The 23,923-nt window shown below is 38.0% G+C and overlaps 2 protein-coding genes across 2 annotated transcripts in view; both read left to right on the top strand.

Moving 5' to 3' along the window:
* The window catches only part of LOC134848893 (transmembrane protein 216-like), a 354,893-nt gene that overhangs the window by 110,463 nt on the left and 220,507 nt on the right, over positions 1-23,923 (top strand). The gene's annotated exons all lie outside the window — the stretch shown is intronic.
* Positions 1,383-19,015, top strand: LOC134848543 (histone-lysine N-methyltransferase 2C-like). The gene is made up of 2 exons (XM_063866050.1): positions 1,383-1,648; positions 7,591-19,015. The coding sequence occupies exons 1-2, from the start codon at positions 1,384-1,386 to the stop codon at positions 17,664-17,666; spliced, it is 10,341 nt and encodes a 3,446-aa protein (XP_063722120.1). The 5' UTR covers position 1,383; the 3' UTR covers positions 17,667-19,015.

The raw sequence follows: 23,923 nt of genomic DNA, 5'->3' as shown, positions 1-23,923 counted from the left end.
AACTGTCATGTAGTGGATGCACTTCCACCTATGTCGGACAAACTGGTCGACATTTGACCACTAGAATTGAGGAACATAAGAAAGCAGACTCACCGGTAGGCCTCCACCTTAAGCAATGCCAACTTGAGGGAAATAGCGCAGATCTTAGTTGGGAAATTATAGATAGGTCAAACAACCAAACAAAATTGCTAACACTAGAGGCAATACATATCAGGAAAGAGAAACCGGGCTTGAACACGCGCGATGAGTTTAGGAGCAGGGAGTTAACACTGAAAATTTAGTCCCAAAATATTTTTGGTTTTTTATTCAAAACGTACATGTCTAAATCGAAATTATGACTCAGAAACTTCCAGACAAATTAATTTTAAAATGTTTAATTAATTTTAGAGGTTAAAAGTATTTTAATCTTAATAGTAATTTAGAGGTCAACTGTGATTGGCTAATTTTTTATCATGATGGTTTAGAACCAAATTGTATGTGATTTATTGTAAATAACATTTGTAAATTGATGTTTTATCGTCATTTAGAGTAGTTTATTGTAAAAATCCTGACGATGCACATAGTTGCGAAAACGTTTGAAATTTACTTTTTAGCAAAAATTTCTTCAAAAAAAATTATTTTTTTATTATTACGTTTTTACCCTGGATATAAATTATAACGACTGTTTGAAATATGACTTTGAAATATGACATCATGAACTGCGAAAACATCGAAGACTACTTACGAGTTTATACTGCAGAATTTTCCAAGACAAATTACATGGAGGAAATCCGTTTTCATGGAAGATGGAATGCAATTGAACAAACTGTATAAACCTTAGAAAACTAAATTTTTGATTTGATCTAAAACTTGATAGGGAGTCACTTCCCCTGGATATTTCTTATAATCGTTTTTATTATTACTCTGATTATGTTTTTGATACTACTATGATAGATTGGTCCCTTCAAAATAACCAGGCTACTTGAGAATAAGATGCCTAGAGCTCTCTAATTGTTAATTATTTATCAGTTCGCCATTCACAAAGATGGTGAACTCATACCGGCTTAAGGTGATTAGTGTATATCTAGCCAGTCAATATTATTATCAGACCCGATTTTTGATCATGGTGCTGTCTCTGTCCCATCAGATGGAGTTGGCAGCACCAGCCATTGTCGAACTGCAGCTCTCTATGACTGCAGCTTTGCAGTCCCACGTTAACTTTTGCTATCCTGATTTTTAACATTCCCATTTTTTAGAGCGGCGCAGTTTGTAAAATTTTCGGAAATTTTTTGAAATCCTGTTTTTGAATTTTTTTTTGGCATTTGGTCATTGTGAAAAACGTTAAAAAAAAAAGAAACGTATAGTTTTTATATGTTGCGAGCTATATGTATTTTTTCAGGTGGCATGCTGCCTTCAGAGGATGAAGACGGTGACACGGAATCTATAAATTTGCGCGAGAGATGTGCTCTTTGTCGTCTAAGTCGTGAATCTCTTCTAGGTCAAGGCCAACTTATTCAATGTCGTTCGCCGAATCATCACGTTATTAAAAAACCGCGAAGTAAACACGGAACAGAATCAATCAAATCAGATGGCTTGCTAGAAAAGTCAATCCTCCCAACTAATAACAACAAACCCCGCTGGAGCAACCATATCTCTGAATTTGACGATGGTTAGTATTATATCAAATATCACTATATAAATAAATAGTATTCTATCAATTATTCAATTGACGTTAAGTGCCTTGAAGAAATTCTTCACTAGCTTTTAACATTTCAAGAAGTTAGAATGATTTTGAGAAAAATTGGGTGTCGAATAAAAACATTTCAATCAATCGAGAAACCGGTCTCAATTAGGCTTTGTATGAACCACTCGTCATCAGTCATTTACGCCATCCAACTATTCTTATGAATGGATTTTCAACAAATTTAATAATAATATTATTTCAAAAACAATGAAATTGGACTGTAAAGCATGCTGCGATCGTGCAAAGTTTGAGCCGTTGTCCAATTTGAAGTGGAAATAGGATGTTTTTAAACCACTTTTTTTGATATATGGAAAATCATAATTAAGGGACTGCCAGTCTAGAGATTATCTAGTATGAAAATTATCAAATTGAAACAATCCTGCGATAATGCGTTTTTTCAAAGATCAGTAATATTCATCAGTATGTTTCAACAAATAATGTAGTGTAAAAGAACGAAGATTTTTAAAGGAAAATCTTAAAGCGTGATTTTTTTGCAGCTTGACTTTTTGAGACAGTTTTTTCTATATGGATTAATTTTAAGCAAAAATTTGTTAATCCTAAAAATTTCTTGAAATTCAAAGAGTTTTAACGTAATGTACTTTTTCTTCGGAATCTTTACAGTCGATTCAGGCTATGTGCAAGTAATCTTTCCAATGGATTCAGGGTGTGGGAAATTTCTCTCATACTTTATTCAAAAAAAACTTGAAAGTTTTTGAATATTTTCATTTGTCATTGGAATCTTTTTCTATTCAAAAGAAAGCTATGAATAGCGCCTTCTCGTATTTTTTTTGTTTTTGAAATTTTGACAACTACGGCGTAAAAAATGTTCCGATTTTCCTTGCCAAGTTTTATTCGCCTGATTTGAGTTTGTTTTATGATTCTCAAGGATGAGAAAGTGGCTTGATCTTCTTTTGTGTTATTATGAACTTTTTAAAGAGTAGTAATGACGTTTTGAAGGTAGTAATGAGTCTTAGGTCGTGATGATTTTTTCCAGGAAGTCTTAAAATGCTCGCTCTAATAACTAATGAAGTGCATTCATAAATATTATTGCATTTAAAATGCGCTAAGGTATTTATGCACTTTTTGAGATAAATTGAACTTCATCTGCTGAAAAGTAATCAAACTGCCATCTCCAATTAGCTGCAAGTCGAAAAACTTGATCGACTTCTAATTTCGAAAGTGTTTTTTGTTTCACTTTTCCCAGCAGAAAACATCTGTGTTATTGTTCCGACCGCTGAAAATGAGTAGGAAATAGGGCTTTCATGTGTTTGAGTTTTTAATTTATTTTGCTTCGCAAAGTGACGGGCCTTAAATAATCATCAGATTGGGTCGAGTGACGTATCATTTTTAAAAAATTGACTCATAATTGTTTGAAATTTTTGGTGTCTGATTGCGAAAAGTAGGCGTTTTACTAGGAAAAGTTTTAAGGAAAGTTAGCCCTTGAAACTTAATTTAGCGCTTCTTTGGAATTTTTTTCTATGGAAAAAATAATCTGCAAAAAATTTGTGAATTTTTTTGCTTGAATCATTTTTTGAAGCCATCTAAGCCTAATTTATAAACATAACAAGCTTTCTTCGTGTTCATCTCATCGCTTACTTTTTGTTCCAACCATTGAAAATGGGGAGGAACTTTGAGTTCGGATGTGTTAGTTTTTGTTCCGACCATTGAAAATGGGGAGGAACTTTGTATTCGGGTGTGTTTTAGTTTTTTTTCTTTGTTTTCCTCGCAAAATCAGGTACCTTAAATAATCATCATACTGGTTTGAGTGATATATCATATTAAAGCCCTTTTAGTCGTGATTCGCACCATCTAATAAATTCCAAATTCTTCCCAGTGTCGAGAAAAACCTGTTTGAAATGTTTGATTTTTTTGTCTTAATTCGAGCGAATAAAGCCAGCGAGCAGGCTTACAACAATTGATTAATGCATAATTTAAGACCCCAAAACCTAATTTTAACAATTTAAAACTATTTTTTGGGTTTTTTAGCTTCATTTTGGAAACGAAAAACTTGATTTTGAAAAAAAATTTAGCTTCATTTTGAAAAAAAAAAATTTCGTTCGTTTTGCCTCTTTTACTATGACTGTCTAATATGCCTAAAATATAATTTTATGTCAGATTATTTTATCACACCGAGCAGAAAAAACTACACTAATTTTTTAAAAAAACTTGCAAAACCGTAGTTTTCTAAAGACTATGGTCGGCACGTTCTGTGCTACTTGCACAGTAACCGGCTATCCTTCTTCTCTTTTTGTTTTTTTTTTGTTTTCCACGCAAAATCAGGTTCGACAAATAATCATCGGACTGGGTTGAGTGATATATCATATGGAAGCCCCTTTCAGTCGTGATTCAAACCACATGAAAAATTCCCAACATTTTCTAGTGCCGAGAAAAACTGGTTTGAAAATTTTGATTTTCGTTATTATTGCGATTGAATAAAGGCTAGCTAGCAGGCTTAAAATTGCCGGTTTGCGCTTGATTTAAGCCGCGAAAAATTAATTTTAGTCGAGTATAAGTATTTTCTGGATTTTTCTACCAAAACAAAAAAGATACTAGTTTGAAAAACCCTTTTTGTTTTTTTTAAGACTATGATCGGAAACTTCTGTGCTATTTGCACAGTAACCGGCTATCCTTGTTTTGAAATTTGCTTAGAGTTTTATGCTTCTCGAACTGCAACCCGTTACTCTTATTATTTGTCCTTGTTATGCTTTTCTGAGTACAACAGCGACAAATATGAAACAATAAGAATTTATTTAGAGGTAAAATTTCACAAGCTTATTTAGGAAAGCATTAAAATTTTTGATCTAAAAGTTTCACAATTGTGCAAAGTATGTTATATGGGCATCGAAGATTGTGTGGGTATGAAAAGTTTGATTAAAATATTCAAAACTTTATCAAAGTTGACCAAAGAGTTACTAACCTTTTTTGCCGCATTCATATTGCGTTGAGATTTCTGTATCCAGCTTGTGTACTGGGCGACATCTTACTGGAAGATTTTTTCTTTCAATTTAGTTTTTTTCTAATCGCAAGTGTTTTATTTTTGCATTATCAATTAGTATTAGTTTTGAAAAAAATTATGAAGACAAAAAATCATTAAAGATTAATTAGAATTAATATGATGTCGTTGGTTTTGTAAAATTTGAAACTGAAGAGGCTTAACATAAAATTGGGTTTTTTGGCACGGTTATTATTATTATTATTTAATAGGAAATATGATTGTTTAATAGGTTTTTGTTTAATGAAAACGTACCCAAGATTACTTATTTCAATAATAAAAGTGAATATTGTCAAGATGGCGCAAAAAAACGTTTAGCAGAATTAGCGTTTTAACTGTTGATCCAGTTTTCTCTAAGTGGGATTGTTTTACAACAAGAAGTGTCGCTCCATGAATATTCTTGAATTTCAAAGATCTTTAGCGTGATTTTATTCTCTTCAAAAATCGCTATCTTTTTTTTTGGTTTCTTTGAGCTCATTGACACTTTTCCAAACTTCTTTTGGTTTTGTTTAAGGTTTAATGGACGTAGTGAAGACATTTATATAGGTGGTGTTGATTTTTTGTTTTTTTTTTGAGAAAAAATTGAACCATATTTGATAATTCGCGGTTTAAATTCTGTGAAATCTTTTTAATTTCAATTCAAATTCATTTGCTAAAAACAAGTCAATCTACTCTCAAATTACCAGAGCGAAACTAGTGCAAAAAAATGGAACGAGTTCTAGTTTCGAAAGGGGATTTTATAATTTGAGGTTTACCAGCGGAATTATAAATTCATCTATTGATCCAGTTTTCTTAAATTGGGCTGATGCAATCAAAAAAGTATAAACTATAAACTGTTTTTGAAATTCAAAGAGGTTCAACGCCATCTCTTTTTTTTCTTTGAAGTTTTTAGGAAATAAATGGTAATTTTTTTCAGTTTCCTTGCGTTTATTGACACTTTCCCAAATGTCTGTTGGCTATGTTTTCAATTCTTCGATTTTTTGTTTTTTTTTTGTCATCAAATTTTTTGAAAAATTAGTCACCGCAAATGAACTGCAGATGGGATTAAGTGAAGCATCGTATCAAAGATTTCTCAGTAGTGATTGGCGTATATAAAAGTTTTAGAACATTTTATGAGTGTCGGCTATATGTATGCTGTACCGACTAACGCAAATCAGTTCTCTTATGGCCAAACCGCCGTAATTAATGGGAGTCCTTTTCAAGCTAGACAAAACCTATTATTTATTTGGTATTGTATTATTAATTCGCTATAGTTAAAGTCAACACCCGCACGAGAGTAGCCAATTGCCGTTCAAGAAGTACAGTATGTTCCTACCACAATGATTTGAGTTGTAGTGTCAAAATCAGAAACATGGTTTATTAATTTCCATTTGTTTGTCTTAGCAAAGAGCAGTTGAATTAGGTTAAAAAAATGTGAGAGTGAGAGTTTTTGTATTGCTAATTTAGAGTAAAAGTGCAGTTCAATTGCATTAAGGGTCATCAAATTTGAATGTGAGTTATGTGAGACTTATTTTTCTTGGCACTGCAACAATATTTTGTTTGATATCCAATTTTTTGATTTTTTTTTTGCACAGGGCTTGCTGTTTTTGCTATACTCCGTTTTTTTCGATCATTGAAAATGAGAAGGAACTTTGTTTCTTCGGGTGTGTTTTAGTTTTTTCCTTGCAAAATCAGCTATCACAAATCATCATCTGAATGGGCATGATTCGAACGACGTTAATAACTGTTAAAAACAGTTGTCCCAGTGTTGCGGAAACCGTTTTGAAGTTTTCGTATAATATCAAGCGAGTGAAGCGGTCGAGTAACGTCAGTGAAATGAAAATAGGTCCTTTATGCTCCGAAAACCTGATTTTACTAGAAGGGAAACTAGTTTTAACAGCTTCATTTAGCGCTTCCTTGTAAGAAATTTTAAGAAAACATACCATTTTAAGAAAACGACTATTTTTTATGTGTTGTTGTTTCTGAAGACAGCTGTTGTCGATTATGCCTAATTCCTAATTTTTTTCGCTTATGGAAAGTTCTCTGTCTCTCATCATACCACGCACAAAAAATGACACTAATTTGAAGAATTTTTTTTTTAGTTTTCATGAATGTAGTCGAAACATTTGGGGCTACTTGTAATGCGACCGGCTATCCTTGTTTATCTTTTTTTTACATTAGCGATCAGCTTAGCGTATTATTATGAACCTTCTTTTTTTTAACCTAACTCGCAAATAAAAGTGTTCATTAAAAGTGATCACTTATTTGGAAATTTCACTGTAGCATTGGAAATTGCATAGCTGTTCTCTGCTTTGATTGTGACCAGTGTTTGGTGCCTATTTAGCGTCCGTGTCTGAGTGGTTAGTGTGTCAGACTGAATCTCTAGGTCGCAAGTTCGAATCTCAGAAATAGCCGAATTTTTACTAATTCGAGGCTTATTTCTAATTTTTCTTCTTGAATTTTATAGAGCTGCTTTTTGTCGTGAGCTCGCTAGTTTTTTCGAAGCGAAGCTTCGGATCTGTGTTTTAATTCATCTCGATTTCACTTGAAACTTGTTAACGAAAAGAAGGCAAATTGCCATCTCCAATAACGAACGCTGAAATGGCGTAAAATAAAAACGTGATTGACTTTCAATGTAACAAATACGTTATTTTTTTTGGAATTGTCAATTGATTGATTGAAAAACCCATTGATTTAGTTTTGTTGGCTTTATCGGAAAAGTGCACACTTTAAAAGGTTCTTGGAGTTCCATGAATTTTAAGTTTCTGTGTTTTTGATGACATCAAAAGAAAAAGTGAACGAAAAAGATCACTCGTTTTTTCGGTGTATTTATGTTATATTTAAGGTTTTTCCATATTGCGTGCTAGCAAGTAGATTATAAGATCGCGTTTTTTAGGCAAAGGCGAACTCGCCGTTATTGGTTTCTCCGAAGCACCCAAACCCGAAGACCTTTTAGACGACCAGGCGTGTTTTGTAGTTCACCATTGTTGCGCAGCTTGGTCAGACGGAGTACTGCAGGACAACAACTACGAATTGCTGAATGTGGATAAAGCTGTAAATAATGGAACCAAACAAAAATGCTACTTCTGTAACCGGTATGGAGCGTCGATCGGTTGCAGAGTGCCCAAATGCATGAAATTCTATCACTATCCGTGTGCGGCAGCGGCTGGAACCCTGCAAATTTTAAGTGACATGTCGCTGCTTTGTGTTGACCACTTAGCCCAAGCCAAACCCTCCGAAGTCCTATGCGCAGTGTGCAAGAGCATGGGAGATTGCCAAGACCAAATGTTCTGCACAATTTGTGGAAACCATTACCATTCCAAATGTCTCCAGACTTCTATCACCCCCTCCCCAGAACTGAGAGCCGGTTGGCAATGCCCTGACTGCAAGCAATGCCAAACCTGTGGCATGTCAACAAATGGAAGCAAGATGCTAGTGTGTGACGCATGCGACAAAGGATTCCATACATTCTGTCTTAGACCCATGTTGTCCTCCCTTCCAAAGCAAAGCTGGAAATGCGCCAATTGCAGGTTATGCGATGACTGTGGCGCAACAGTTCCAGGAGCAACGACCACAAGTAAATGGCATCTGAACTACACGCTCTGTGATTTGTGCTTCAACCAGAGAAATAAAGGTGATTTCTGTCCAGCTTGTTGTAGAGCTCACGATAGCTTTATCGAGGTCGCAATGCTAACTTGCAGCTCCTGCCAGCGAGCAGTACACGGTGAATGTGAAACAAACGCAGACTCGTTGATTCAGAATTGCAGATCGAACTACCTCTGTCCGTACTGCAGAGGAGAAGTCAATTTGAGTGAGACTATTTTGACCGAAGACCAGCGGGAACTAATTAAGAACAATGGAAGATCCAGTTTTGAAGTAGACTATGCGAATTCAAACAATAGCGATGACAATAGTAGTGGTTTGTCAACGCCGACCGAAGTTTCGATTAAATCGGACGACAGTAATGGAATTTACGGGAAGTCGGAACCCCAAGAAGCTCTGAGTCCGTCAATTGCTGTGAAGCCGTTGCAAAATTCTTTCCATCATTTGCATGTTGCAAGTAAAAAGAAGTCTGCTAAGCCCGGTTATCCAAGTGAGAAAGGAGGTCGTCCCAAGAAGAAAACCAGCTGCTCGAGTGGAAACAAGAGGTCATTAGGAAGAAGTAACAGCATCACAACACTCGGGTTAGCTGATGGCGATGCTTTAAAAGAAGACGAAGATGACGCCACTAATTATTACAATGTTGTGATATACAGTTCGGACGACAAGTTTGTTTCGGAACAGGATGTGTGTTACAGCTGTGGAAGTTTCGGCAGAGACACGGAAGGTAAAATGATTGCGTGTGCCCAATGCGGCCAGGCGTACCATTTATACTGCACGAACTTGAATTTGTCAAAAGAAGGCTTGAAGAAGGTCATTGAGTCCGGATGGCGATGTCTGGATTGCACAGTTTGCAATAGTTGTGGAAACGCCAATGATGAAGCTCGACTGCTTCTGTGTGACGATTGTGATATAAGCTACCACACGTATTGTCTGGAACCCCCTCTTGACACTGTGCCAGTGGGAGGTTGGAAGTGTAAGTGGTGTGTTCATTGTACCAAATGTTCAAGAACTACTCCTGGAACAAATTGTCAATGGCTGAGTAACTATACCGAATGTGGTCCATGCCATTCGTCGTCTAATTGCCCCATCTGCAACCAGAGTTACGCCGATGAGGATCTCCTAGCGTGCTGCGGTACATGTCAACGATGGCTGCACGCAAAATGTGACAACATCGGCTCCGAGTCAGAACTAGACTGGGCTGTATCGAAAGGTTACCAGTGTATTCTTTGTCGACCCAAGCTAAAATCTTTCGGATCAGGAAGCGGAGATAGTTTGGAGAGAGAACAAGTCTATGACGGGATCCAACTGTCCGAATCAGGAGCACAGCATATCAAATCAATCAACAATTTTATTACTAATCAATTCAAAAGACGTCATTCTACTCGAGCCACGACCTCCATTGGGGCTTCGAGACCTCCCAGGAATAAAAGTCAGAGATCCCTCAACGACAAGCCAGATTACAGTTTTGATTACTCAGATGATGAGCTCCTATCTGACTCTGAAATTCAAGCCCAAAATGAAGTATTAAAGAGGAGACCGAAGATGAAATCAAACGTAGGTAAACTGCTTTCCAAACCCGGTAAACAGGGAAAACTTATGAAGTCAAAAAGTTGCTTCGACGGCAGAAGCAACGAGCCTTTGACGTACGATTCTTTTGTTTCTAATTGCGATATCGATATCCAAGGTTCTTCGGTAGCCCAAGAATCGTTTTTCGGAAAAAGTTTGCTTGAAATGGCTTCAAAGGAAGAAAAACTGACTAATATAGTCAATGATAACCACCCCTTATTAATCGAAGACAAAAAGTCAGATAAGGCAACCAATGATGATCTGCTGCTGAATGACGATGAATTGAATCTACCTGTGGACGATTTCTTATACGATATCTTTATGAACAACGATCATGATCAGTTCAGCGCACTAGCAGAAGACGTGATTGCTCCAAACGCAGGATTGTCGTCCGCAACCAACCAGCAACAAGCGAACCCCGGTGAGCAAAACAGCATTCTGAATCAAGTGAACGAGAACATTTTCACGTCGCATACCGATTCTTCTGCGGTTGAAGAAGCTGTCCAACTTAGAGCCGAGCTAAGCGGCGATAATAATGTTGCTCGTCCAACAATTTCAGTGCCTTCTGTAACGAGCAAAACCAAGCAAGCGACGCTGAACCATCAAGTCGAAATGCCAACTACAGTGAATTGTCTGCCGAACGAAACTCGGGTCAACCAGAACAACCAAAATCAGCATTCTACCGCTCCGGCCGTGCATCATATGACCGCAACTCCTGTCGCGAACAACATAGACACTATGGAAATTCACGCAAGACCAGCTGACTCTTCTAAGTTTGCAGCATACCAAAATCAAGTTGTGCAAAATCACAACTCGGCGCCTAACTTGTTCGACGTTGACGGTCTTCTCAACTGCGGAGGCCCTACAGGGTATCTGAACGTCGTTGACAGTCTTCCACAAATCGATTCTCAGGATGTTGATGACATTTTGGCCATGGACGATTTAGACGAGCATCCATCCGACGGGAATATGATGCCTGCAAATCAAAATGCGCCTCCGCCACCAGTATCGCTGGAATCGAATAGTATGCAGCAACCATATCACCACTCGAGCATGCTCACAAACGCAAACCACCAGGCACCGAGGTTGCAAACAACGGGAAGTTTTGCTGGTAATTCGTGGGTCAATGCAAATGCCGCCACAGTTCCTGTTCTGCAGAATCAAAGTGAACAGACCAATGGTCCGAAGAAAATTGCACCGACTGAACCAAATGCATCAAATGAGTCGGCACAAGAATCGGAAGAGCATAAGAACTATAAGCGATATGAAATTGACGAGCAACTGGGCGAGGACGCGCGCATAGCTGCTGTGCTCTATTCGGTCAAGAAGTACCCGAATCTAAAAGAAGAGTTTCCGAACACGAACGCTCGAATGAAACAGATCCACAAGCTATGGCGAAAAGCGCCTCAATCGGACAAAGTCCCATACTCGCAAATGGCCAAAGACAACCGGGCAAAGCAAAGATCGAACAAGAAAAAGAAAAGCAGTCCAGCTAATAAAGACAAAGCCACGATTCCAAATAAAGCCTCAAATAGCCAAGCTTCTGGAAGCCACGTCATGGAACAACCTTTGCAACAACATGGAGAAATGATCGAGCAACTAGCTCATCAGCAGCAATTCATAGAGCAGCACATCCAACAAACGGGAACAATTTCAACTTTTCCACCGTCGAATGCTCCCCAAATGTTAGACATCGATAATTCGATTCAGAACTTTACTCCTTCCAAGAACTTCTCGCCTGGCAAAGTGGGAGCTGGTTCTGGGATACCACCCAGTGCCATGACTGATGGCCAAAGTTTGTCAGACTCAGAGTCGCATAAACATCGCCAATCAGTGCCTTCATCCTGCTCTGAGCAATTCAACCATTCGCCGATGGGAGGAGGAGAAATGACTGGTGGTTCTTTCAGCCAACAACATTCTCCCGCCCTCAGTCAGGGAAGCATGCCAAAGAATTCACCCCTCGTGCAATCTCCACAAATGCCGCCGCACCCGTCACAGCGCCAACTCAGTTTCAACGAGACATGCAAAATCAATGCAGGTGGCACGCCGACAAATAACCACAGCGGACCCCCGTCAGACGCCTCTTCTAGCTTATCGCCGGCACAAGCTACTTCAAACAACCCCTCGGCAATTTCTCCCCATGCCGCCATGTATCGACAGCCGCCGATGGCAATGCGACCGACAGCAGTGCATCCGCCCCAGTTCTATCCAACGGGACCGCATGGAGCTCCAACGGGATATGTGATGCAGCCAGGAGCTGCTGGAACGTTCTACTACCAAGGCAGGCCTTACACCAGGTGGGGAAATCCAGAAATGATGGGCCCTGGTGCTCCTGCGCAGTGGGGACCCAGTCAAATGCACTATCCGGGAGCTCCAAGAAAGGCTTACATGGTGCGACAGCCTATGTTTCCCCACTATCGAGGCCAAGGACCAGCAATTAGTCATGCTCAATATGTGCACTCTCAAATGCCAGTGCAACATTGGCCGATGCAAGCTAGAAATGTTTCCGGATCACCCCATTACGGAGATATGTACGCAACTGCTGCTCCTCAGGCCATGCGCATGCAACCCCAGCATTATGGAGCACCACCAGGTGCGGCAATGACGTACCAGATATCAAACTCGGTAGTCCCAATGTCAACGGTACCGCAAAGATCCCCTTCGTCATCTGGAGGTTCCCATTCACAGTCGATGGCGTCTCCAAATGACAAGCAAATGATGAGTTCGGCGCCTACTATGGATCCGATGCAACATAAACAACCAAAAACAGCAGTTCCTGTTATTAGCGGCGAAGAGACGTTTGAATTCGATTTTTATCAGCCTCCAAGTGTCCAGAACGAAACTGGCTTTGATCGGTATGCAGATGAAGACTCTGCGACTTCCTCCTCGAGGCCTCAATCAGCTACTCCTGGAAGGTCTTCAATCAGACAGGAGTATCAAGCAGCAAATACATTGGCAGCGAGTACTAATGAGACTGATAGTCTTAATCTGGATCCGCAGTTTTCAGGAGGGAGAGGAGAACTGTTTGATGTGAACCAACTAGATGCTAATTTCTACGAGGCAATGAAAGATCGTCCTCCGGGATCCAATGCTCCCCTGGTCATGGCGGGAAGAGCCCTGAATCAGGCAGCTGCGCTTGCAGTTGCAGATGTTGTCGATACACTCAGTGCCAACTATCAAGCACAAGAGGTAAGCACTTCTACTCCCATGAGTAGCTTGACTCACAGTCACTCTGCTGTGAGATCAAGTAGCGTCAGCAGTTCCATTCAAGACACCTCTTCGATTCGAAGCACGTCATCTAAGGTGTTGCGCGATGAACAACAAATAACATCTACTTTCGGAAGCGTGAGAATGAATGCGGTAAATGACAGCAAAGAGGCCCTAGCAAAGTCAAGGTTAGTTTCTGAACAACCTCTGCTGATTGAGGATCTTCTGGAACAGGAGCGAAACGAGCTGAAATGGAATCAAAATTCTATTAGTGTCTCATTGCATAGTCCAAGCAGTCAACAGTCAAACTCCAGTGCAACCAAGTCTTTGAAATCATCGGAAGTTTCGCCTTCGTTTCCACACAGCGAGATGTTGCAAAGAATGGCAGTGTCCAATCGAGCGAATCCGCAAATGCCTATATTTCCTGCTCAAGTAAGTCCATTGGGTCAGCCTCCGATGGTTCACGTGTACGGAGCACCTGTCATGCAAAATGCACCAATGGGTCATCATAGATATGCGCCAAATTTGCAACTCTTTTCGCCCACTCAATTGGCTCAAAAACATGCTCAGAATGCTTCTGGATTTGGGCAAAACCCTGGTTCAATGAGTCTGGATCCGACAAATCAACTACAAAGTCCAGGTCAGGTTGGAGACCCAATGGTTATGTTCTCAAGACAAATGAGTCAGCCCCAAAACGCCTCTGAAATGTACAACACTGATGACCCTTTAGCTGCTAGACTCAAAAAAGCGGAGGAGGAAATTTGCAAACTCAGAAGAACCAAGAAGCAGTTGGCGTCTAAGCAGAGAGTCGCGAAGAAAAGCGGCAACGATTTAAGTGAACAAGAACGAAAGAACCTTGAAAAACTGGGAGCCGATATATCGGCTAAAGCTAAGGAGTTAGATAGCATCAAGAGAAAAATTCGAAACGCAAGCGACTCAACAGCAGCAACAGGATCAAGTGAATCAGCGGGTCAAAATGAGGGCCAGAGAGACCGATCTCAGTCTCGCAATAGCAACATGGGACCACCTCAGCAACCAGGGGTTACCGGAATTTACCAGACTGGGAAACTTCCACCTTCATCCGCCAATAATATCCCTTTAAACTCGCCCCGGCTCAAAAGACCTGCAATGGATATTTCAACAACGGGAGCTAATTCTCAATTGGTCAATTTGATTGCGAAAAACGACACAACTCAGAGAGCTACCCATCATGATGCGTTCTCACTGGCAAGTAATGAGAGCTCGAACCAGTCCTGTTTCGACCAAGACTTCGGACTAATGGGTGGTGGTGATTTGCCTTCCTCAATTTTGGAACCAAGTTCAAAAAGACGCAAGCTAAAGCAAGAAGAGGCTATGCAACACCAAGGAGTAATGCCTCAAGATACGCAGCGTCTGCTTTCCTCCTCTGATCAGAACCAGTTTGCAGAAGCCTTCTTGGAACCCGTTAATCCTCAGAGCGAGGAAATTTTGGCCCAGGATACTTTGATTTCCGCGATCAAACAGTTACAAGAACTAAAACCACAGGAACCTGATTTGAAAATAGAATGGTCGTTAATAAGTCCAAAGATTCCTTGGAGTTCGGAGCCTTTAGGACCAAGTTTGCTAACTGGTCAATTTGGTAAAGGAGTCATACCAGGAAGGAAGGATTATTATACCGCATTCCTCAACAAGGAACCCCTGCCTTCAAGTGAATCGCCCTCTCCATCTTCTGCGAACTCAAGACCCTCTTCGCCACACGAAAAGTCGGAAGCACTTGAAAGGCAATCATCAGAAACTAGAGAACGCGAGGCACAGTGTTCGACGTCTAGTGACGACTCTAAGAATAGAGCTGACTCAGGAATTTGCTTAGAAACTTTTGAAGATAACTTCGCTTCAGAGCAAAATAGCAACAAAATTGAGCTCGAGTTTTTGAGTCGAATTGATCTGGCGTCTAAGCGACCATCGGGTGCAATGTCGCCTTTACTGCAACCTGATTGGTTCATGAAGAGTCTAATCAAAGCAGAGTCCAAGGACCTGGAAGATACGGAGACAGAATCAAATCGTCCTGGAGAATCAATTGTTCTGAAGCGCTTTGACCTTGACAATGCGAAGTTCAGGTCCGTCCAAGCACCACAAGAACTGGAAATTTCCCTCGAAGTGCGCAATACAACTGGTCATCTAACCGATTTACAAAGTCTGCTGAAAAGGCTGTCACAAATGCTCTGCATTGGACCCCTAGATAACTACAACCTGAAAAATGTTTCAAAGGAGAACCGACTTCAAGTTGGGTCGGATGGAGTCCTGGAGTTGCACCTTAACGGATCCGATGTTCTGGCCTCTAACCCAGCGTTCTTTAACGGAAGAGACGCGAAGATTATGTCGAGACGATCCCCAGTTGTTGGCATGCCTTTTAACCCTTCCGCGAAGGTCTGCACAACGTGTAAAGCTCCTCTTGCTCAGAATATCATTGTTAAAAATTTAAATGAAATCTTACCCGATCAATCAGAGGAATTGCAATTTTGCTCCAATGACTGTTTCCTCCAAATGGCCATTTTAATCAAACGAAGTCAACTTCGGGCCGGCCAAGGAGATAAAAGCTTCGAAGGGTTTTCGCTACTGGACATGAAAGAGTTAGAAATGAAACTGAGACCAAGTGAGGGCGATGGAAATTGCAATGCGCTCAAAACTGCCAAAAGATGGGAGAACATTCGTTGGAAACGGTTCAAGAGGTCCAATGCCGCCATTCCGTCACCGAGCACCCAGCAAACCGCAGTTGTGGCAAACGAAGACACCAACGTTGCCATCGAAACCATTGAAAGTGTAGCAATTCAAGATTCAGATAGTTCTCCAGTGGTGATTTCAGCACCATCCTCTTCAACGACGCATCCCCAGAATGTAGGTTTAAAAGAGGAGGTCATTAAGATGATAAACGAGATCGACGTGTGCTTAACCTGCGATCATTCTATCGACACCAGGAAATGTCTCTTCTGCCAACAGATCGGCGACGGCAAACCGAACGGACCTGGAAGGTTGCTGAACTACGATTGTGACAAGTGGGTTCACCTTAATTGTGCACTCTGGTCTGAAGAAGTGTACGAGACGACTAACGGGGCCTTGATCAATGTACAAGCTGCTTTTATCAGAGGCCTAGAGCAAGAATGCAGTCGGTGCGGCTATTACGGAGCAACAGTGGCCTGCCATAAGACCAAGTGTCCCATGGAGTACCATTTTCCATGTGCATTGCTAGTTGGTTGTATGTTCTTTGTCGACAAAACAGTGTTGTGTCCGCAGCATAAATACAGAACGAAAACAGAAACGGTTTTGGAAAATTTTGAAGCACTGCGTAGGGTGTTCGTTCACAGAGAAGAACACGAAATCATTGCTCGTGTGGTCGAACAAACAGAAAGGAAGTTCACATTCAGGTGTGGAAGCACTGAGGTGACTAATATTGGACAGCTATTCCCTCATCAGATGAACTCTTTCCACACTCAATCTGCCATCTACCCCGTCGGTTTCAAGACCTCAAGGTTTTATTGGAGCCTGGATGATGTGAACAAGCGATGCAAGTACTCGTGTGATATTGCAGACGAAGAAGGCAAACCTCACTTCTCAGTTTCATGTCTGAAGTCTTCTGAAAAAGAAACGTCAGCAGAGCTAAAATCAACCGAAGAGCTAAAGGACAGCTTAGGGAACGAGAAAAGTGAAGTTAGTGAAATTGAAATTCAAGTGTTCAAAGGACCAACACCGCGAGAACCGTGGAAAGCAATATTGCAAGCTGTGAATAAATTACGACTTTCATCCTCCAGTGCTCTGAAGCTGTTCTCTGAAGCTTGCTCAGGCGAAGAAATGTTTGGCCTAAACGACGTCCAGATTCTGAAGATTTTGGAGTCATTTCCTAGCATTGAATTATGCAGAAATTACAACTTCAAGTTTGGAAGGTCGCCTTTAGTCCATCTACCACTTGCTATCAATCCATCGGGTTGTTGCAGGAGCGAAGCCAAACTGAGGAGTTACATCAAGCGTCCGCATTGTCTGACAAGTAGTCCCAAAAAGGGTCCAAGATCATCTATACCATCTTTGACGTGTTCCTCGGAAACAGAGGGTGTTGCCTACTCTAAACAGTTTGTGCATACGAAGAGCTCGCAGTACAAAAGAATGAAGCAAGAATGGAGAAATCTATGTCATTTGAGTCGATCCAGGATCCAAGGTCTCGGCATGTACTCATCACGAGAGGTCGAAAAAGGAACGATGATAATCGAGTACATTGGTTTATTAATCCGATCTGAAGTGGCGGAAGTGAGAGAGAAGCAGTACGACAGAATGAACCGAGGAATCTACATGTTCAGACTTGATGACGATTGGGTGATCGACGCTACGATTCACGGGGGTCCGGCAAGATTCATCAATCACTCGTGTGACCCAAATTGTCAAGCCGAGTTGGTAGTGTTTGACAAGGCTGGGGGAGTTGACAAGAAAGAAAAGCGCATCATCATAACCTCTATTAGAAGAATAACAAAAGGCGAAGAACTGACATATGACTACAAAATCGATTTCGAAAATGACGACAAAATTCCCTGCAACTGTGGAGCCTCTGCATGTAGAAAATGGATGAATTAGCCCAAAGATGAACCCAACTCTAACGTAGCTTGTTAAACTTAACGCTCAGTACAATGGAAATGAGTTTACCGTGGAAACGAGTTCGCCGCCATTAGATTACAATCAAATGCTGTAATTATTAGATGAATTGTAAAATTTGTTAGTTAAGATTTATAGGCCCCAAACCATAAACCATGTCAAGAAAAGGAATAAGGAGCTGTTTTAAATTTTGCACTCAATTCGTTTAATTTTCCAATTTTTTGCAGTTATTGACTAGTTGCCCTCGAAATGACCGATGAAAAACGAGCAAAAACGAATCAGCGCCCAGGAAGCCGAATGGGAGACAGGAAAACTTAAAAACTTCTGACGAACAATTGATAATGTTTTGGATGCGTTTTCTTTATTCTAATCTTGTTATTACGCAACTAAGCCTAACTGATTTTTGACGAAGATATAAATTCTAAATAATCTCTAATTCTTTTATTCTGTTATTTTGCCATTTAATTCAGTGGCGTCCAAACTTATTCGTTAGCCTAAAATTGATGCTTCAATTTCGTCTCGTGTATTATCACCAATGTGAAGTTTTCAATGAATTTTCAATTTATCTACCTTATAACAGTTTGCTTGAACTCAGTTTATTAGTGATTTAAATTCAACATATTAAGTAAAAGTTCTATATTTTCACTTTTAACTGAAGTAGTATACAATTATTTCAGCTGATTTTTGATAATTTATCCCTGTTTGTGGCCGATTCCGTTTCAGTGAAACAAATTCTGCAGTTTTGATAGTATATCGTCAAGTAAAGTTGTTTCTAACTATTTATTGGAGCATTTTCAACTAAACCGAGTGAATTAAACTGAGATTATATGTATCTAGATATTGGTTGTCTTACTCCTCTGAGCCGCCGCCTAAACAAGACAATACAATACCTAGTCAACAACTGTGTAGTTTGATGGTAAGTCACGTGATGCGATGATTACACAGCAGAAGTTCACTGAGTGACTCATAATATGCCCAAAAAGTAACCCGCGAACTTGTTTCTTACTTTATACTCGACTAATTACATAGTATTTAATCATGCTCTTCCTTTCCTCCTATTTTCTCAACTCTTTTGGACTTAATTTTGGATTTGGCACTTCTTAAGTCCCAATAAGTGATCGATCATTTGTTTCGAAAAAGTTTTATCGGCTGATTTTGAATTTATCGATGTGCGCAATTGACACTGACGTTCGGTTTTGACATTGTTGAGCTGTATGTAAATATTACATTGCATTACATTATTATTAAAGTACATTACAATACATTACTCCTCTCATGTTGAAAAATTTTATGTATTGGTGAATTCATAGAATAGATTCTTTTAATTTTCATTTTTTTCTTAATAATAACCTAAATTAGTTGCCGCATTTCCTATTGAAAACATATAGTTCAATAGCTTTTTCGATATTTTAACAAATGCAAATACTGTACTCGGGAAGAAGTCTAATTATTCTAGCAATATTTCTTCCAATTAGGCATAGAAAACGATAAAAATTACAGGTAATTTTTTTAAGATAAACAACTATCATATCTAATTACGAGCTGAGTTAGGAGTTTTTGGCTTTTGTGTTCAAAAATTGGCATTTGATTTTTCCGGTTTCAGTTTCTTACTGTCATCGATCAGGAAGTTGTCCATATGAATTAATTCTTTTCTCTTCTCAGTCACATTAGCTCAACCGTAGAGAATCATGTGTTATAAAAATTGTAAAAATCATGTAAAATCGGCGTTGAGCAGAATTAGCCGTTAGATTTCGAACTTAAAAAAGATTGTAGTCCATATGAAATTTGTTCCCACTTTTCAGTAATGACTTCTTCGCGATATTATATACTTTCTATATAAGGTTTTTGAGAAAAGGACATTCTAAACATCTGCAATGGAAAATGGGCTATTTGTGTTAATGGTCTTGGCATAAACAATTTGGGATACCAAACTTCAGAGATTTTCCAAAAAACCTGTCCTCAAATCTGTTTTGTCTCTCAACTGCGAACGCATCAGGCTGCTTAGTATTTAGTTGTATCTGCTGGTAAATAAATCTTTGAAATCGTCGAGCTACAAATAACTTGTAAACCATTTACCAGGCAGTTACATTTTCAATTCTTCTTGCAGAAAAAGTTTTTCAGAATGCTGTAAATGTTAGAAGCAAAAATTTTCACTTTTTTGCAATTTACTTTTAAACTGTTCATTTCCTTTGTTGAAAGGAAGACAAAAACCACTACATCAAACAGCGAAATTGTGAAGGCAATGATAAACGTGATCGTTTTCTAGTTTCGAAATGGAATTTAGCTCAACTTTTCCCAGCAATATTTTATAAGCAAAAAACATATTTCTTACTAACAAAAACACTCTTTTTACTCAACGATTGTATGATCAGATAATGTTTTAAATGGTGTTGGCGGCTAGGATTCATGTTATGTTAGTTTAACTTCGCTTCGCCTCTGTGTTGAATTTATGTAGTTTTTTAAAGCATTATTTGTCGAAACTTAAAAGTTAATGCAGACATGAATTTCGAGGTCAGCTGTTGATCGAATTCATGCCGGGTTTAATAAAAAGTAGTCAGTAAAATTGAAATTTTCCAATCCGTTTTTCTGGAACTTGAATCACAGCTCAAATGTTCTAAGTGATACTCCATTTGAATTTACTACATGATGATTTGAAATAATTAAAATTGTGGTGGAAACTCAAGGCACTCCACAATTTTTTTGAAATAGACATTTGAAAAGAATTATGTAAAGTCAGAATTTCCAGCTACGAGCAGTCCTTTTATAATATAAAATTAACTTAATCAATGATTTTTTCTGTCAATTTACTTGAAACAATAAAAATTAAAATATGTTTCAAATCTTTGTTTATGGATCAAGCAAAGTTTTAATAAAACATCAAACATTTTTTGTAAACTTGCGTCAATCCTGTGAACTCAAACTTGAAAATGAAACTTTTATTTGCCCCTTGATGTATCGTTTCAAAAATTTTGAGTCGTGAAACCATCTTCAAGGCAAAAGTTTCAGTGATGTACCTGTGTCGGATAAAGTCTTTCTCTTCATCAGAAATGAACTATTTTTGTCCTCTTGCTGAAATCAATAATTTTGACTATGAAAAATCCTAAAGAGTCTTAGGAACCTAAATCTCCAACTTTATTTCAACCGCCCTTTGAACCGCCCTTTAAATCGTATTGCAAAGGTGAAAAATCGTATTGCAAATAACAAAAAAGACGATTGCTGTGCAAGTAGCAGAGAATTTTCCGACCATAATATTGAAAACAAAGTGACATAGTTTTTTTTCAAAATTTTAGTCATAGTGTGGGCTGTGATAAAGATGTATGAAAACAACTTACGCGTAAGAGTTATAAAAAAATTACGAGGTAGGATAAATTTTACGCATTAATGGCAATCATAATATGATAGACAAATTGGATTTAAAACTGAAAAAAAAACAGAAAAAAATCACAGAATAATTGAATTAAATTTTTTCCATTATTTTGTACAGAATTTTTAAAATTATTTTCCAATAGCCCTTCAATTCGAGCCCAATGATTTTCTGTGATATCTGATTAATCTTGGGAAGAAAACAGAAAAGAGAAAAAGCACCCGACAACAAAATTATTCTCCATTTTTAATTGTAATAATAACAAGGTCTGTCTATATTAGGCACAGAATGTTCCGCAGTGGCTTAGGTTATGGCTTTTACCTTCAAAGAAGAAATTAAATAACATCGGTTAAAATCAAATTTTTTATCCGCAACACTTTTTTTAATTTTTAATTTTTCCTGTTTTGTTTTTTCTTACATGCACAAAAGGTAATTACCGAACTAGGGCTTAGCAAATCATTCTTAATTGAAATGATACAAAGCTGAACAAAAAACAACAGTACATGACATAAACAAAATCCCTAGTCATTCTTTTCGAACGTTTGAAATTGGAGTTAATCCCTTGTCGAGGTCGAGTTCTACGTCGGTTTTATGTTCAGATTTTATAAGTCTGAGTCAATCTGCGTTGGGACTGAAAAATGATACTTGCAAGACAGCTCAAAAACTGCAAAATTTAAATTTAGAATTAGCAAATTCTGAATTTTGGCTGCAAAGTCTGAACATATGTCTGCAGAGTCTAAACGTAAAGCAGCAAAGTCTGTAGACCAGTCTGCAAAGTCTGAAAAACTCTACAAACAATAAAAATTAGACATCTAAGGCTAAATTATGGACCGGACAAGGTCAGATCATTGGTCAAATTGGGCATTATTTTCCTACGACCTCCAAATGGCAAAATTTCTGCCCAAAATCAAGTAAATTTTATAAAAATATCATTAATTCGATTAAATCACCTTTTTGCCAATCATAACAGATGTGATTGAAGCTGAATTTACAACTTTGCAATTTTCTTTAAATCTGATTGTTTTTAATTTTAGGCCGCCAGTGAGGTATGCTTACGTTATGTAAACTAAAGCAGTAAGTTTTTGAGACAGTACTTTAATTTTTCAAAAAAAAACAGCAACATCATCCTTTGTTCATACTTCATTATCACAGTGGAGTAAAAGTTTGTTAGAAATCGTTCAATATCAAAAAAGACAAAGATATTCTTTAACAAAAACACAGAGTTTTATTGTTCAGCTTTTTTAGTCGACGTGTTATAAATCAAAATTAGATGTTTTAGGTGTTTTTTTTGTAAACTGAAGTGATACAACTAAAAAATTTACATGGACGGACAAACTAAGTTTCACAAAAAAAAATGTTCGTTTCTTTTTTTGTAAATTTGTTAAAATGAAACCAAAGCCTACTCAATTATGCTGGTCTTGCGAAATTAATTTTCAAACTAGAAAATCAAATTAGAAACTTGATAGATTATTGCACCAGTAAAATTTCTCTTAGACAGACGGGCTAAGTTGCAAAAAAGTTTAACATTTTAAAAAACAATTTGTTAGTATGAAAACAAAGTCTACCCATTTTGCTTAATCTTCCCAAATTAATTTTGAAACTGAGATTTTCATTCGATCAATGCCTTATCAAGTTGACGATTTTGAAAAATAAAAGTTGTTTCGAGGAAAAAGTCTCAATAATCGTACCACGTCGAAAAAAAACATCCTTTGCATCAAACTCCTTCTTTTGTTAAAATTTTTATATTAGATAAAGCAGAATAAAAATACTTATAACAGAACCTAAGCCTTCAACACCAATATATTTTTTCTGTTTTTTCCAAAATTTGAAATTGGGAAAAAATTTTGTATTTGGATGTGTTTTAGTTGTTTCTCTTTTTCCACGTAAAATTAGTTGCCACAAGTAATCATCGGATTGGGTCAAGTGATGAACCATGTGGACCCTTTTTAGTTGTGATTTGAACAACCTTTAAAAACTTTTAGACTTTAAAACCTGTTTCAAGTTTGTCAAATATCAGTCAATTTTTAAGCGAGTAAAGTCACCGCCTTCCTTGTTAATACCTGCCGCCAGTTTTTAAATGTTTGAATCATAAGAGAAAACGTACTTTTTTTCTGTTCATTGAAACATAAGTTCTTGTTGACCAGTATTCCTTTTATGTTCAGTTTATCAATCCATGTTAGAGAATTTTCCAACAAAGAAGATGTGTTTCCAAAATTATCAAGTTTTTCAAATTTGTGTATTTTAGGGATATCATTGATGCAACAAAAAAAATTAGAATTGATCTCTGAATATTTATCAATTTCAGATTTTGCTGTGTATTTTTCATTTCAATATTTTTGGCTCTCAATTGATGGCTCTCAAATGAGGGTTTTACAATAAAAAATTTTTCAGCCACAACTTTGAATATTTTTGGAGCAGTATATCATAGTTTACATTGTCAAAATTGTTGGTAACCAAATGAAAGAGCAAAGATCTTTTTCACTGTTCTGCTAAAAAACATTTTTTTTGCTTAGGAAAGTTCCGCATTTGCATTTTACAGTTGATCATTTGACCAAACTTTTTCTTGTTTTTTGTCAAAATTGTTCGGCCGAGTTTTTTTTGATAAAAACTGGTAAAAGCAGAAATGGTTTATATGTCATATGTTATATTCATATGTCATATGGTTTTTCAAGCCTTTGTATATTGTGACCGTTTTACTAAGTCTCAAGCACACTATTTAGACTTACTTCTCGTTAATCGAATAAATGATCAAGCCGTTATATATGAGCAGATTGCAGGGTTAAGTGTTCGTATCAAAATACAAGTCTGAATTACGGTTTTTTCGGTGCATATACAAACAGTCCCATACAAAACAGTCCAATGCAAAATAGTCCGA

The sequence above is a fragment of the Symsagittifera roscoffensis genome, chromosome 6, assembly GCF_963678635.1.
Source record: "Symsagittifera roscoffensis chromosome 6, txSymRosc1.1, whole genome shotgun sequence".
Lineage (NCBI taxonomy): Eukaryota > Metazoa > Xenacoelomorpha > Acoela > Convolutidae > Symsagittifera > Symsagittifera roscoffensis.
This window is presented reverse-complemented; position numbering and strand designations above follow the sequence as displayed.